This window comes from Pleurodeles waltl, chromosome 1_2 (genome assembly GCF_031143425.1).
Source record: "Pleurodeles waltl isolate 20211129_DDA chromosome 1_2, aPleWal1.hap1.20221129, whole genome shotgun sequence".
In the NCBI taxonomy this organism is placed as follows: Eukaryota; Metazoa; Chordata; class Amphibia; order Caudata; family Salamandridae; genus Pleurodeles; species Pleurodeles waltl.
In genome coordinates, this window is record NC_090437.1 from 293,908,626 (window position 1) to 293,926,336 (window position 17,711).

The 17,711-nt window shown below is 42.9% G+C and overlaps 1 protein-coding gene across 1 annotated transcript in view; it reads left to right on the forward strand.

Annotated features, from left to right (window-relative positions):
* Window positions 1-1,559: 1,559 nt before the first annotated feature.
* The window catches only part of METAP1 (methionyl aminopeptidase 1), a 336,590-nt gene continuing 320,438 nt past the window's right edge, over window positions 1,560-17,711 (forward strand). The window contains exon 1 of the mRNA XM_069238322.1: window positions 1,560-1,777. Within this exon, the coding sequence (XP_069094423.1) occupies window positions 1,661-1,777 (117 nt within the window). The 5' untranslated portion in view covers window positions 1,560-1,660. The remainder of the gene's footprint in view (window positions 1,778-17,711) is intronic.

Genomic DNA, 17,711 nt, shown 5'->3' on the forward strand with positions numbered 1-17,711 from the left:
GGGAACAGCAGGGGGAATAGCAATGGGACAAAGAATTATTAGAGCAATCATCATTTTAATAGTGTTCAGTAGGTCTCATTAGAGGGTAAAGGAGGAGGTGTGTGTCTAGATTACAATAAACTACCTAATAGATCTCTAATAGGAATAAATGGTTAACAGTCTAGGTTGACTTTAGGTGTTTGGAGAAGTATTCTCCAAGTTTTTATAGGGTGATTTTTAGCAGAAAGTTTTGTTTCTTGTAATTTGGACTGTACTGTAAGATATACACAATTAGAGTTCAAAGATGAGAAAGTCACTGTGAGTGCTTCTGCGTAAATAAAAGTATTTAGAGATGGTCTGTTTGCATAAATTGGAGCTTTAGGACTGTAAAACAGGCATTTGATCAGTTCCATAAAGGCCTCCGAGAGGCCATACCATTGTAATGTAAGAAACACCTACGACCTTTCTAAAAGGGCAAAGACCTTCTCTACGCCTCAGGCCACTTGACAGATGGGGTAATAAGAGAAGCTCCTTTTTGCAATTAGGTGTCTCAGGAGTCTTGCCTTCGAGCGTGCAAGTCTTGCCATTAAGAAGCAATTTGGATTAAATTTAATTCATACATTGATTTGAACATTTTTGAGTATTTAGACTCCTATTTGTTTAGTTGACCGTTTCAGTAATATAATTATGGTATTGTTGCACTGGTTTAAATATCTTGTGCTATGCTTTTTATTAAAGGAACGGACCAACTGTCTAATATATAAAAATAATTTACAAGTCCTTCATATTATGTATGGCTTACATATATAGTTATGTATGGCTTACATATATAATTTTGCACTCTGCTCTCACTATTCTGGAGTATATATATTTTTTACTAATACCTTTCCAGTGCCATTTTCTTTCTGATGTGGTTCATTAGTGGCATCCTGCTTCTACTAAACTGATGTTTCCAAAATAACCTGTACTTTCCTCCAATGTCAATGTATTTTATTTGTTGATAAATAGCAAAGTGTAAATTAACAAATCAATACTTTTCTGCAACAATTTTGACTTTCAAGCAAATTGTTTCAATGTTTTAGACTGATATTACCACATCATTTTTCGTTACATTTTTATACTTTTCTTACTGAGGGTAGAGGGTTTAACGTAATTTTTATAGAGACATCTAAACCGGTTAGCAGATGACTACGTACCACCAGGGCCACAATGTTTTATTCCCTTGCTGTGCGTTTTTAATCTATTACATCATTTGAGTGGTATTCATGGTAAAAGTGTAAACCAACTGGAAGACTACGCATGAAAATGATTTAGAAAAGGAACGCGCAGGACTGGAACATGTCGCAGGTGATGCGAGTCATCTGACACCTTTCAAACCTGCAGAAAATATAGTTTTAAAAGACAATGAAGCCAATTTTTAAACAAATAGTTACATGGTTGTAAATATACCAAGATGGATGGAAGCCTCAACACAGACCTGAGGTTATGCCTCTAGAAACCCTCGTGTCAGCCTGCAAACGTCAGAGGTGGGCTGAGACGGAGATGCGTCTGCCCCTTCCGGTGGGCCTCCCTTTGCCCACCCCTCCCCGCTGCAGCCGGGGCGGGCCTGGGCCTAGAACCGCCCCTTCCTTCCCTCCACTCCCGTCCTGAGTGCACTGCCAGCGGCAGGAGGAGCTGCAGCATGGCGGCCGTGGAGAACAGCAGAGTGTGCGAGACGCAGGGCTGCAGCAGCCAAGCCAAGCTGCAGTGCCCCACCTGCATCAAGCTGGGCATCCAGGGCTCCTACTTCTGCTCGCAGGTAGGGGAGGGATTCGGGGCTGTGGGGAGCAGTAGGGTGCGTGCAGAGGAAACCCAAGCGCCGGCACTCACACTGCCAGCACTCAACACCCTGCCGGGGCACTGCTCTGGGTGAGGTGCACGGACAGGACGCTTGCTTCGCGTATGTCAGAGGGCGGCGCCATCCCCATTTGAGCCGGGTGCTGCCCCTGTGCAGGTGCAAAAGGGCCTTGCCCAGCCCCCCCTCGCTTCGCTCAGAGGGTGGGGGAGTTGGAATATGTGTCAGTATATAGGGTTTGACCGAGCATCCTTGCACCTTTCATGCATTTGCGAGTTACACGTAAGCACTCTTTTCTCCTTAGTTTTTCGTAAAATCCATTTGGCTTCACAAGTTTTATTTAGGTTTTGCTAGACATCTCTGATTTTCAATAAACCTCCATCTATTTACAACTTTGACCTGGCCGCCGTGCCGGGTTGCCTTAACTTCGGGATTTTTAAAGTCAGTCTCTCTGCACGTGGGCCACATGTCTCTTTTTTTCCTTTTCCAGGCGCTGTCATGTTTACCAATTGTAGTATTCTTAATTTCTAGTGTATCCCGAAATTATGTTACCCCTTAAAAATAATTAGAAAATATATTGCTGCTCTGTCGGGAAGAGGTGTGTTTTTTTATTTTTTATTAATTGTCTCGTTTGACCCATTACCTAGACGTTGCCCGCTACCCCGAGGCAACGCTCTGTGCCACCGGAAACATTACCAAGTTCTTTGGGTCAGCAGCACCAGTAACGTCAATGACAGACTTTCCCATGTGTTGCTGGAGGGGTTGAGTCCTTCAGCAGTTTCTGATATTAACAAATGGCGGCACTTTATGCAGTGTTTTAGAGAAAGATACCCACACGTCTGTGGTCATTATGCTCAAAGCGAAGTACTTCCCACATGAGCTCAAAACAAAAACACCCTACATTGTGTAGGTTGTAATCGGTGTGGGTAAGCGCTTCAGCGGGCCACAAAAGGGTACTAAGCGCTATGCAAATGCTACTGTGCAATACGTTAGTTATAGTATGGCGTTTGTGCAATATACTTAAATGTGTAATGGTTACGGTGAAGGATTGTGAATGTTTGTATGTCTGAATTGGGATAAACCTACAAGTTCTATGCAGATTTCCACAGCAGATACATTAAATACAAAAAAAGGTAAACAAATAAAAAATGCTTGTCTTTTGTGAAACAGCATCACCTTGAGGCTATTATTTAACTTATGCATTCGTGGTGCACATTATGGCTGATTCACAAAGAATTTTCGGCATCTAAGTGGAACTAAGGTGCACAAAATGATAACTTTGTAGTAGCAAAATAAGACAAACATTGGAAAAGCCAATAGGTCTCGCCTATGCGAGAGCTATTGGCTTTGCCAATATGTTTTAGTCATGTTGTTCACCAGCGTGGCTGCTGTTCAGCATGCCTAAAAGTAATTGGCATAGGGGAGAGTGTCATAGAGTGTTGTAGTGTGGCATGGTGAAGAAAGGAGTACAGTGTTCTGACAGTGTCATGTATTGCAGTGGTATAGTGTGGAGTTGTGTAGAATGGCATACACTGCAGTGGCATTGAGTAAAGCGGACTGGTGTAGAGTGCAGTGGTGTTTAATTAATCAGCGCTGAGTGGAGCGGTGCATTGGACAGTGGCGCAGAGTCGATTGGCATAGAGTGCAGTGGCGCAGAATAAAGTCGAGTGGTGCAGAGTGCAGTAACACAGTGGTGCAGAGTGCAGTAACACAGTGGTGCAGAGTGCAGTAACACAGTGGTGCAGAGTGCAGTAACACAGTGGTGCAGAGTATAGTGCCATAGAGTGCAGACTAGAGCGGCATAGAGCTCAGTATCAGATAGTGCAGTGTTGCAGAGTAGTGTCAGTGCAGTGGTGTAGAATGGCATAGAGAGCAGTGGAGTAAAGTACAGTGATGTTGAGTGCAGTGACGTAGAGTAGATTGTTTCACAGTGGAGTGATGCAGGGTTGAGTACAGTTGCGTAGAGTGGTAGAGTAAGGGCGTAGAGTGGTAGAGTAAGGGCGTAGTGTGATATGGCAGAAAGTGCAGTGGTGCAGAGTCGATTAGAGTGGCGTAAAGTGGATTGGCTTAGAGTGCAGGAGCATAGAGTAGAGTGTTACAGAGAAAAGTGCATTGGCATAGAATGCAGTGTTGCAGAGTGACGTGTAGTTGTGTAGAGTAGACTGGTGTGGCCTAAACTGGAGTGGTGTAGATTGCAGTGGCCAAGAGTGCATTGGTGTAGTGTTGCGAAGAGTGCCTTGGCATAGTGGTACAGAGTTGCAGCAGTGGTGCAGAGTACAGTGGCGTTGAGTGGTGTGGAGTATTGGCAGTGTGCTGACACACTGTGATTACAGACAACATATATTCAATCTGCACAGACATACAGTTTTACTCATAAAAATATACAGTGCCCAGACGAAAATGTGTGGAAATTGCATCACCTAGTTTAATTATTTGCTTTGATCGTATTAAAGTATTTGATTCCACCACTCTTCCGAAATAACAAAAAATGTGCTTCATTTGAGCACTCATAATTCTGATACATTCGGAAATACTTACAAAGTTTATTTAAACATTGTCGTGCGCTGGAAAACCACAACATTCTTATGCAGCAAGAGTGTCACATAAATCCTCTCACTTTGAAGTCTGAGAAAGTAAAGTAATCAAGCATCCTTGGAAGACAGCGCCTGACATTTGACCTTGGTCTTTGAATGCACAGCAAATGTGATGTAACAAGAACATGATATAAAGGCCTGTTAACACAAAGCGAGTTCATTGAAGGATACAGAAAACATGGTTTAGGCAACAGGATGATCAGACTGAACCTGGAGAGCCTAAAGCAAATAAAGCCAGCAAAAGAAAAAACAAAGTGTGAGTTACAATCCAAAAAGCCAATGGTAATCAACAAGAGAAAAGTATTCCTGGGTTAACTTTCTAAAAGTTCCCAAGATGTCTTTTGGTAAGCTGCGACCTAAAAACTGGCTGCTGAATTTTATATTTAGGAATGCAGTTGTTCTCACACAATAGCAGAGTGACCCAATTCCTCATATCTCATAGATTTCCTTAAGTATTGCTGGTAACTTTTATGAATTACTGTTTTTTATTTTTTTTTTTATAATTTTTTTTTTAAGTGCTCCAAATGTAGCGATAATCCACTGGGAGCCAATTTGTCACTTTAAATAAAGCAGGATGCTTTGTTATTCGGTGCCGTCATTATAAGTACATGCAATCATTTTACCTCCCAGCATCTGACACTTGACTCACACTGCTAGCTGTGGCTTGAATATAGTTCCATAAACAGATGGGTCATACTATGAAATTAAGTTGTTGCAGTAATCTTGTAGGTGCCATTCAGAAACAATTTAATACTCTATCCACACCCACTGTTATCACATTTGGAGGTAAGGCAGAAGGTCTATAAGTTGACTTAGACATTCACTCAAAGCCATTGTCATGGGTGCTGTCAAGGCAGCCAGGGTTCCTTCTACGTTAAGTCCTGGGTTCTGGCAGTCTGGGCTATTTGGAGGTGGAAATATTAGCATTTTGACTGATCTCATGAAAAAGTTCATGACTGAACAATAATATGTCTCTGAAAATAATTGTGATGCAACAAGTGACCGATGCAGTATGGAAATTAAAAGTTGTTTATCTTTTCATTGATTGTGTAGTTGGTTTGATATGTATGATGTAAGAACACATGACTGGTTATATAGTCAAGTTGAGAATGACTCATCAGTGTTTTGGGCATGGTCTTGTATGACGTTTGGCCTAAGTTTTAGAGGTAATTGAGGGACAGTTCATTTTTAATAACTTGTGAGTTTTAGGAAGTATGTACTCTGGGTTTCAGTACATTTATCTAAATTTTGTTGCATTTGCTGTTAATTGTGTATTTGAATTTTTTACTGATGTGTAGCATGGTGCTATAAAAGTGGAACATGATTTCATGTCTGTTGGTCTAGAGAAGATGTTGACGAGTGTAGGTATAGTAAATGTTATGGACCTGTTTATGAGGTCTGTAGACAATTTGAGAAGGACAGGCACATTTTCAGTTATTAAGCTCTGTTGAATAAGGAGGGCTGGAACAAGAAGGGGAGCCTCTAACTTGGCATTCCTTTCATAAGCAACTGAGCAGGGTATTCTGGCTTATGGCATTGAGTTTGCTCCATTATATAAGCACCAGCAAGCATGCACCACATTAATTGAGGCCTTGTGCCATGTTTCAATGCTGTTTTTTGTCTTGTGCTGAAGGTGTAAGTCGAACTGAAGTCAATTGAAGAGATTGTGGGTGTTGATATACCTTTTGAATGTGGGTAGTGTAGGAAGCTGGCTCTCTATTTGGTGCACTAAAATGAAGTACACCGCCCAGAAAGTCCAGTGGATCCCCCAAGGTTTGCAGAGGCAGGAATAGGTAGGTCTAACGCTCTATTTGTGGTAGGGTGGGCGAGTAGTTAGGCTTATTAATGAGTTTTGTTAAACATTTGTCGTACTCACAGAGGTAATAGATGAGACACACACACACTCCAAGAACAAATCCAAGACCAAATTAGAAAAATAACAATTCCTTTTATATATGCTTTGAACCAAAGAACTTTGTTATAAGGGAAGCAGTTTTTAAATTAAAAATACTTTTCAGTTTCAAAAATAGACGCAATACAATTTTTAGAGTCTTCACTGATAATCTATGGCAATAATGCAGTTTTTCAGATAAGTACTCAACTTACAAATCCAGTCCTTGGGTTTTTAAGTCTACACCAGGCAAGGTTCAAATCAACACCAGGAGTGCACCCGCAGCGGCGGCCAGGTGCAGAGTTTAAATTCTGGATCTAGTGTTAACCAATGGGGACTGGGTGTGAACGAATATGCGGTGCTCATAGGTGAGTAAAAGGATGTCTCTTTTTTATCTCCGGGAGTTGAGGTAAGCACAAGGGGGGCCACAAGGCAGCACCAAACTTACATCCTCTGCAGCACAGAGGCAGCAAGGTGCAGAGTGCCAACATAGTGTTGGGTGGCCAATGCAAATCAATTGGGGAGATCAGTTTTGAGTAAAGGCTTGGGCCAGGAGGCTGAACGAAGAAAACCCACTGCTGCCCAGGTAAGTTCTGATGCTAGGGGACGCAGGACCACCGACTGTCCAACTCCCCAATGCCTTAGTGCTATGGGTGCAGGGGTGTCCTTTGGCATTGGGAAGAGCTTACCGGGCAGGTCGCAGTCAGGGGGAGTCTTAGGTTTGAGGCTGCAGGCTTCGAGGCAGAGTCCAGCAAGGGTCCGCCCACAGTGGACTTGGGCTCAGGATGGCTACGGAACCTTCGCAGGACCGGAGGGCCACTTTGACTCAGTCCATGGGCATCGAGTGCAGAGTTGCATCTGGAGGTGATTTCACGGTTCCTCAGGCAGAGTTCTTTTTCTTTTAAAGTTGTTTTCTTCTTGAATAGGTCCGCCGTTCTCAGGAGATCTTGACCCTTATCAAAAGCAAGTAGTGCTCCCAAACTTTGGAGGTTGCTGGGGTATAGGATAGGTCGTCTTTTGGTGCAGGATTGTCAAGGGTTGTAGACAGTCCGATAGGACTGGGACGAAGTCAGTTGGTGTCTGTAGTCTTCTTTGCTGGTGTGACTCTGTAGTGTCCAGCTCTTCTTAGGTTATTGGCAATCTGAGTTCTACAGTTCAGGAGTGCCACCTAAATACTGAATTTAGGGGTGTTAAAGAGGTGCCAGGTGGTAGTAAATGGGCCACTCACCTTTATGATGACTACACCCTTCTTATGACCACTTCATTTTGGGAATATGTTGGCCTAATTCCTTCTTAACAAGATGGAGGAATTAAAAAAAAGTAGGGTCCACTTCAGTTTGGTTGGCCTTTTTGCGAAGGACTTTGAAGATGGCTTGTTTTGATACATGCTTGGTTAACAACTAGTTCATAAGGAGTGTAGTGAATGGGGCGAGGAGTTATGCGTGCTATTTGACAAGTTTGGTAGAGATGGTATCACTGGATGAGGTAGGGTGTTTTTTGAATTGTTTTTATTTTACGTTTTTTTTTTTTTGTAAAAAAAATCAGAGGTGGAGTCTCTTAATGCTTTTTGTTTTAACCAGAAACAGATGAGAGATCTGTCATACTAAACCCTTGGGAGTTTTTAGTGATAGGCTACCCCAGCTCCAGCACAATCTTAACACACTCATTCAAACAAGACTGACTACTTGTTGGGAGTGCTGCTGGTTATCAGGATTTCTGTCTTTGTTTCAATCAAATGAATATAAGCTCTCCATTATCCAGAAGTGGACATGAGTCATGTAAGTTGTTAAATCTGATTTGTAGTGTAGGAATACTTTTGGGTGAATATGAATTGGAATGTTGACTACATACAGTTACAGGGCTCAAAAAATCATAAAAATGTTACTAGACCTGCAGGTCGAGTAAATTAAATAATCTACTCTAGTGGTTCCCAACCTGTGGGCCGGGGACCCCTGGGTGGTCCGCGAAGCCTCCTCAGGGGGTCCGTGACTGCTTACAAAATATAATAATATTAGGTCCCAGCTATCAGAAATGACTCAGTGGGGGTCCTCGGGTTCCAATAATGATTCAGTGGGGGTCCGCGGGCTCCAGTACTGATAAAATGGGGGTCCACAGAAGTCAAAAGGTTGGGAACCACTGATCTACTCGACCTAACTGTAATGTACTTGACCCTTAAATTGGTTTCAAATTGTGTGATCCTAGGCAAATAGTTTAGTCGCCTTTTTCTTAATTCTCACATATGATTGCACCTTCAAATATGTGAGCTCAGCATTTCTTCAGTACAAAAAAACCTCTTGTTTGATTAAGTAGACTAAAGTTTGCCGCATGCTTCACAAGAATCTGGCCTACATACCCATGAGGTCTAGCCCACATAACCTAGGACTTCTTTTAGTTTACTAACAACATTAGAATTAGGTCAGGAGTGTTTCTCCGTTTGTTTAAACACTCAATTTTAATATATATATTTCTAAACCATAATGTGGTAACATATTGTCATCTGCACAAAGTAACTTTCCAAGAAATGTACAAAAATCTCTCCACTAACTTGCTGCTTTATTGATAAAACTATATAGTGTAATAACAATCTGTGAAAATTGGGTTTCAGAAAACATATCCTTTGCACATCAACATGTAAAGTATTCTGATTTGTTTTCATCCTATTAAAATATTTTTCATCATGCAGAAATATAAAAAAGGGGCTTTCCCAACTACTGAAATATATTTTTAAATGTTTGCACAGTTGACTTAGTCATTTAAATGTGTGTTAGGAAAAACCTGACACCCTATATCCTTTTATTTTACATTCTAAGCAGCAGGTCACCCAGTTCACATTACAAAGTCCTGGAACTCTGCTGTCAGAAGGAAAATTAATTTTAAGAAAAACTGACTTTTGACCTCTGTCTTTGAACACAGAGCAAAGTGACACAAGAACAAGATTTAAAGGCATCTTGTATTGCCCCTCCACTTTTCAACTGAACAGAACACCTGTTCAGTGTCAACTTGCCAGAAGGGACAAGTAAGTATTAAAAATAGCTCAAGATGATCAAATAAGACTTGCCAATGCAAGTGGATTTTTGGAGCCCTGAATTAGACTTCTAACTAGTTTTGTGAGATGATCATACTCTTCTGCAGGTTCCTGGAATAACTGTGGCTTACATCTCAAAGGACAATGGAGCATAAATTTGATCTTACTCCAAGAGATGTCTCTCCAAGAAGTTGTGGTATTTTCTGTTTGTGGAATAATGTTTGATGCATCTGGAGATGTTGTTTTTGGTGTGTGACGTGACAGGATCCCCAATTCGACCTGCACTACAGTATTAATTTACTTCATAGGGCTGATAATCTTTGTCTGTGCTCCAATGTGGATAAAACAACTTAAGTGTGCTAAATCGTCATCACCTTTTAATCCTTTAACTGGTAGGCCGCCTCTCCACCAGTGCTAAGCTTTTTCTTGGCTATTTGGAGTAGTTTCCACTTAGGCCTCTTTAACTTCTTGTCCACATAAGCTATCCACGCCAAGTTTGTATCCTTTTTCCCCACCAAAATCTTTGAGATTCTAAAGGTATGTAGGGTTTGTGGATTCCCCTGAAAGGGATTGAGAAATTAGGCAAAATATTGCTTAATTTGTTTTTTGGGGGGAGTATGGGGAAAAAGTGCTGCAGAAGAAAGTGACATTTCTTTTTTTTCTTTTTTTTTTTTTCCCTCCTGCAAGTCATAATGAAAAGTTTGTGGTGCTAAAATCACAATCTTCCCAGCGTTCGGGAACAGGCAGACATGATTAAGAAAACACAGTTTAACACCATTTTGGCATTTAACTGGACGATAGCCCATTTTTCCTATTTTTTTTGGTGTGCTTTCAACCTCTTTCCAGTTTGTGGTGCAAGTGGGTATGAAACCAATTGTGGATTCCCAGACAGCCATACAATTCTAAATAATAGGCAAAATTCTGAATTCAGCAAGGGGTCATTTGTGTAGTTCCACCTTGTTTTTTCCCAAAGAAACCAAGTGTTGGGGAAAAAAAATATTGAAAAGTAGTAGGAAAAAACAAACATTTGTGACAACATTTTAATTTGTAAATTTGCATCACAATGGCCGATTTACAAAAGCTATATACCATTACATCTGCTAGAACCTTCTGGTTTTGGGGATCTATAGGGTTTGTGGGTTTACCAAGAACTCAAGGTATCCAGAGCTGCCAACTGAGCTGCACCTTGCATTGGTTTTTCATTGTGTACCATGTATAGAGCAACTAATATTTTTAAAATATAAAAAGCGAAAAATGGGTATCAAGGAAACCTATATATTTCCAGAATAGGCACACAATGTCTTTTTTTTTTTTTTTTTCTTTTTTTGAAGCAGGTGTTATTTGCACATCTCTGAATTTGTGGGTACACATACTAGCATGTGAATTAGAGGGCATTTCTCAAAATGAGTTCTTTCTTATACATAGTTTTACATGTGGAAGGTGCAAATGCAGAGAACTACAGTTGGTAATAACTCTTTTTCTACTATTCTGTGTTCCCTTAAGTCTCCTGATAAAAATGGTACCTGCCTTGTGTTGGGTAGGCCCTAGTGCCTGCGCCAGGAAACTGCCCAAAATGCAACATTGATACATAAATTTTTTCATGCAATACTAATCCATGTTTTGCAAAGTGAGTAGCTGTGATTTTTGAGCCCTAGCTCAGCAGGCACCTAGGGAAACCTAACAAACCTGTACATTTTTTAAAAGTAGACACCTAGTGGAGTCTAAGTTGGGGTGACTTGCGTGGCTCTCACCAGGTTGTTTTACCCAGAATCCCTTGCAAGCCTTAAACTTTGACTAACAAACACATTTCACTCATACTTCTGTGATGGTAAGGTCTGGAATTCATGGGGAGCCACAAACTTCCTTCCACCCAGCATCCTCCTGAGTCTTGTGATAAAAATGGTTCCTCACGTGTGGGTAGGCCTAGTGCCTGTAACAAGAAATGGCCCAAAATGCAACATCGATAAATCAGATTTTTGCACTGAATACTGACCCATTTTTTTGCAAAGTGGGTATCTGTGTTAATGCTGCATCACTTGTGTGGGTGGGTCTAGTGACAGGAACGGTTAGAGCAGAAAGGCATGCCAGAGTGCCGCTGTCAACCACAGAGTGAGGTTTGGACTGAGCAGGAGCAGTGAGAGAACGCAACCCGGGCACAGCCAGAGCTATTGGCTTGGTCATAGGGAGTAATTCTTCTCGTCCCCTTGGGGAGGCATCATCTTCACTTGGTTAAGAAGTTATCTTTCTTCTTGTTATTCGAGGGGAGGGACCAACTGCCTTCCCCCTGTTAGCCTCCGGGGACTATAAACCAATGAATGGCATGTGAAAAAAGAAATACAAAACACTCTGTAAATGCAGGGCTGCTAATGATTTGATGGGACATGCTTGTGGAAACACTGTTCTTCCTGTGTGTGGTTTGGCTGGAGGGAGGCCCACTGTGCTGAACTACTTTTCGTAGATGCCCTTTGCTCACTCAGACATAAGGGGGTGTCTGCGTATATCTGGAGTGGTGCCTTCCCTCAGCGTGGGACCCGCCCAGGTGAAGGCTGTCGGAGGCTGGGCCACCCCTTGTGTTTTTTTTTACATCTGTGGAGTTAGCAATTTACTACCTGTGTTAACTCTTTTGCAGGGTCCAGCTTGTTTTCCCCTGTGTATAGTTGATTGTTTAGGATTGGGGAGAGTAAGCAGCAGGGTGGTAGAGATCAGTCTGTGGCGGACAGAGACCTCATCCAGCTCCATGCTTGAGTTTTTGTTTTTTTTTGTTTTTTGCGAGAGCTGTTGAGGTTGTAGCGAAGGAGATCAACCATGTCCAAGTAGGGACCCTCCCTCCAGTCAGGATAAGGGCGATATCCGCTCAGATAACCCCTGCTCACCCCCTTGGTAGCTTGTCACGAGCAGTCAGGATAAACTTAGAAGCAATGCATTAAGCATTTGTACATAACACACAGTTATAACTGAAAACACTACAAAAGGACACCACACCAGTTAAAAAATATATATATATATTTATCTATACAAAACAAGACCAAATACGATAAAAATCCAACATACAGTAACAAAAATATGAATTCTGCAAGGTTTACTCAAAAATACAGTTCCTTGAAGTTGATAGCTCCACCTGGGGCTGTCACGGCTTCGTGATCAACAAAACCAATAGTTCAGGCCCGCCGCGGCGTTGCGGGACAGCTACGGTGTCAGTAAGCCACGTAAACAGTACCTTTTGGAATTGCAGGGCATCGTGATCCTCGCTGTGAGCTCTGGAAAGTGGTGTCGCAGGCGTTGCGGTGTCTGTTCTGGAGTTCGTGCAGGAGTCGTCGGGCCATTGAAATCACCCATGTTGCAGATCAAACTCTGGGCTGATGCGCTGGCATGGATGGCATTGGGGCTGCGGTGCGAAGCGGGATGATGCGACGTGTGGTGCCCACAGGTCACGGTGCAGGCAGCGGCACAGTGATAGTGTCCAGCGGCGTCGGTGAGACCAGGGCTGCTGTGTGAAGCGGGGCAGTGCGGTTGTCACCAGGTCTCGGTGCAGGCGGCGTTGCTGAAGTGCTGTAGTTGATAGGCCCAGGCCAGCAGGTCAGGACTTCGTGATTCTCAGGCCATGGCGCAGACAGGGATGCCTGTGACGATACTGGAGTGGATGATGCTGGCGTCAGTGGACCGGGACTGCGGTGCGAGACAGAACGGTGCTTCGTGTACCTCACGAGCTGTGTCCACAGGCCACGGTGCAGGCAGCAGCGCCAGTGTCAGCAGAAGCGTCGTCGTCTTGGATGTCCAGGCAGTGGTGTGAGCATGGTCAGGTGTGTGGAATTTATTAAAATATCTACTTGTCTGTAGGACAGGTTGCTTTATAAATCCACTTGTCCTGTAACAAAATCCACTTGTCCCATAATAAAATCCACTTGTCCCGTTGATGCCAGGCAGTTCGTGACAAATTATGGCAGCAATCTCTTTATGTAAGGGCTCTGATAATAGCCTCTCTGATTATGCCAGGGCTCATACTATAGTAGGGTTTGAATACTAGCAAATCCTTTATTTTGCAACCTTTCCACAGGTGTACATACTGGTGCTGTAGGTAGCAGTATGCAATAGCTTCAGGGGTGGATTGCCCTTTTGAGTCTGGGCAAACCTATGAACTTGCATGTTCTAGGGGTTTTTGCCAGCTCTTTTCTAATCTTTTCCCACACTGAGAAAGCTCGGAAATGTATTACTAATAGTTGGGAGCAAAAGTAATTGAAGGGAAAGTGAACTTGTACATGCTCACCAGATTTTTGCATGAGCAATTTGCTTGAGCTAAAATGCAATAAACAATTCATTTTGTTAGAAATTTCCTTTTCCTGGCCTACTTCCGTAAATCTGCACTATTGCAAGAATGTATACCACGGGTACAGTTTTGTGACTTCCTTTAAGAATTAGGCCCCTAATTAGGCCTGGTATTAACCAATAACGTTTGCTTTTTTAAAAATTCTGTCTCTATCGGTCTTTTGGCTGGCTTCACTATGAGTGGCAGCTTTGTGCTGCTTCATAAGGAGCATATTGGCACACAAAGTAGTTTTATTCAATGCCAGGTACTATGGTGGCAATGTGTGGTTTTTGAGGCCATAAATATTTTTGCTTTTTGCTGGTGTTTGTTTTAATAGTGAGGGCCCAGCAGCTCCCACAACAATTTTGTTTAACAAAAACCATGGCAAAATAAAACACGCATTAACAAAACCAAAAGGCTGACTACCAAAATTGAACCTCCTGGCTTTGCCAATGCTTGTTTATTTTCATGTTTCTCAAAATACTGTTGAAACTGGTTACACTGAGTTTTTCCATTATAGATATATTTTTCGAAATACTAGCCTGCATCAAAACATTTACTAAATGATACTTCAAAGAAATGGTACCTAAAATTTCACGGTAGCTTAGCAAAACTTTTCTTTCCTAGTTGCATTTTTTTATTAACGTTTTGATTTTGAAAGCAAAGACTCCTCAATGTTGCTTTCAAGCTTCTCTAAATGTTTGCATCTAATTAAAGAGCATTCTGCGAGCATTATACGTAGCTGCATATCGTTAAACTTTACAAATGTGTGTACACATTTTTATACTGGAACTACTATCTGTAGTGCAGCATTACCTTACAGCATTTCCTAAGCCCACTAATAACTAAAGGCTTTGCATTAATGAACCACAAATACAAGTTCGAACAGCATTAGCATTCAGACACAAATGTTACCTTTACTGTAGAAAATACCCGTCTCTGATCCATAATGTGGTACACTAAACTAGCAGCCAAAGGGTTTGTGCTGCAGAGGGTTGGGCCTAATTGACCCAAGGACAAAATAAATATGAAAACTTGTTGCCCTTGACCCCAAACAATATGTCCTTGGCATCGGGCTATCTGAATGCCACATCCCTGAAGGTGATGCCGGAGTGCGAGGCCACCAGGTCGTGGTGCGAGCAGTGGCTTGGTGAAGTAGTCCGATGATGGCGTTGGTGAGACCAGGGTCACGGTGCGAAGCGGGGAGGTGCGGCTCTGTGTGGCGTCAGCAGGCCATGGTGCAGGCCACGTTGCAGGCCAGCAGCATCGTTGGCAGCATCGCAGTGGTTTCTCCTCTTGAACAGCACAAAACACACAGTTCCCAGTGCTGCAGGTCGAGGAAACTGAAGTCTTTGGTGTCCCTGAGACTTCCAACAGGAGGCAAGCTCTACTCCAAGCCCCTGGGACACTTTCTCAAGCAGGACACACAGCAAAGTTCACCCTTTGCACTCTTGTCAGGCAGAAGTAGCAACTGCAGGTCAGTCCAGAAAAGCAACACAGCAAAGGGACAGTACTCCCCCTCCAGCTCTTCAACTCTTCTCCTGGGCAGAGGTTCCTCTTGATTCCAGAAAGATTCTAAAATTCTGGGGCTTTGGGTCCTCTTATTATACCCCTTTCTGTCTTTGAAGTTAGCAAACTTCAAAGCAAAGTCTCAAGTGTTTGCAAAATCCTTCCTTGGTCAGACCCCAGACACACAGAAGGGGGTTGGAGACTGCATTGTGTGAGGGCAGGCACAGTCCTTTCAGGTGCCAATGACCACTCCTTCTCCCCCCCACTCTAGCTCACATGGCTCTTCAGGATATGCAGGCTACACCCCAGCTCCCTTTTGTGTCACTGTTTAGAGGGGAAGTTTAAACAGCCCCACCATCAAACTGACCTAGACGGGGAATACACAAACCGGCAGAGTCACAGAATGGTTTAAGCAAGAAAATGCCTACCTTCTAAAAGTGGCATTGTCAAACTTGCAATCCCAAAATCAACTTCACTAAAATATGTATTTTAAAATTGTGAGTTCAGAGACCCTAAACTCCATATTTATATCTGCTTTCAAAGGGAATCTGTGCTTTAAAGCTATTTAAAGGCAGCCCCCTTGTTAACCTATGAGAGGGAGACCTTGCAACAGTCCAACCCGAATTCGCAGTATTTCACTGTTAGGACATGTAAAACACACTAGTACATGTCCTACCTTTTAAATACACTGCACCCTGCCCATGGAGCTATCTAGGGTCTACCTTGGGGGTGCCTTACATGTTTAAAAAGGGAAGGTTTGGACCTGGCAAGTAGGTACCATTGCCAGGTCGAATTGGCAGTTTAAAACTGCACACACAGACACTGCATTGGCAGGCCTGAGCCATGTTTACAGGGCTTCTAATGTGTGTGGCACAACCAGTGCTGCAGGCCCACAATTAGCATTTGATTTACTGGCCCTGGGCACCTCTAGTGGACTGTACTAGGGTCTTACCAGTAAATCAAATATGCCAATCATGGATAAACCAATCACCAATACAATTTACCTAGGGAGCCTTGCACTTTACCATTGATTAGCAGTTATAAAGTGGGCAGAGACAATAAACCAGCAAAAACAGGCCTGAAAAAAAATTGGAGGAAGAAGACAAAATGTTTAGAGAGAACCTGCAAAAAGGGCCATTTCCAACAGTATGGATTGTTTTCTTAAACCAGTTCAAGGCTTCGTTGGAGTCTGCCCTGGCCCCCCTGGAGGAGAAACTTCACTCTGTGGAGTCATCATTTAATGCGTTGTCAGCCAAACTAGGTGATTATTACAGTTGTGGTGGGGATTCCATGCCCCCAAGAGTCCCAGCTGCCATGTGTTTTTCTGTTACTAAGACAGCTGCGAGGGCATCTAGGCCTTCGGACCGAGATATTAGGGAGGGTTTGCACTGCCAGCCGGCTCTACTGGGAGACGTATTAATAATGATCCCTGTCAATCAATGGGCAAGGTTCCGGCAGCAGAGCATGCTTGTAATTGTGATTCATGAGGAGTTCTACAAAGGGGGCAGCCTGCAGTTCTGTTAGAAAAGAATGAGCTGGAGCCCCATCCATGTTTAAACCTCCCACCGGACTATGCTCCATACATGTCAGTCCTTACTAATGTGCCCTCGCTTTCACCTGGTATACAGGAATCTCTACTTCAGTTCAAAACAAGTGTGGACATTGGCTGGGGAAAATTGTGTTTTTCATCCCAATGAACTGGCAAATATCTTATTTGTTAGACATTTGGGTTGGGTGGGCAAAGACCATAAAAGGGTACTGTATTGTGGTAAATTTCCTGAGGTAGCCCATCGACTGATTGCTTCTTGGGTGCCACGTGTTACTGCGAATGATAGTATTAAGCTGGTTCCTTTGGGCTTTTTCTGCAGACCCTTGAGTATGTCACTGACCACACTGCCATGTATGTGAGAAGTCTCACTTCCATGAGCGGACGGCAGACCACACAGTTCTCAGCCATTTCTCCCACTTGCTAATAGATTTACGGCCCTAGCCAGCATGGAGGGCAGTGACTGACTTTTAAGCGCTACTAGTCTTTCCTCTCACGATGAGCTTTCTTGGGGTCATATAAATGGGTGTATGACCTACTCTCCCCTTTTATTTGGGTTGTGAGCATAGGGGTGAAGGTTGTTCTATCTTACATCTCATTTGTTGGAATGTTGCATGGCATGATTTAAAGCAGCAGGGCGAGCAATGGGTGAGCATATAGCTCCTCTTTTGATTTTGTTTTGTTACAAGAGACCTGGTCTCAAGGGGAGGCCAGGTGGGGCTGGTTCCAAAGATTTGGAGTCCCCGCTGTCTGTGCCCAGTCAAAGTCACAAGGGCAGGTTGGTAACGCTCGTCCGTATTTCCAAAAGCTATAGGGAATTTCAGATTTGATGTAACCATCAGGGTATTTTGATCGTTTGGGTAATTTTCTTTCATAAATTGACTATCCTGTTTGTAAATTTTTATAATGCACTGTAGGATTCGGATTGCCAAATACAAGAGTTATTTTTAGCCCTGCCAATCCTTAAAGCCAGATTGGGATCTATTTTTTGTGAATTCCATGTCGACGTCGTTGGAGATCATAACACAAA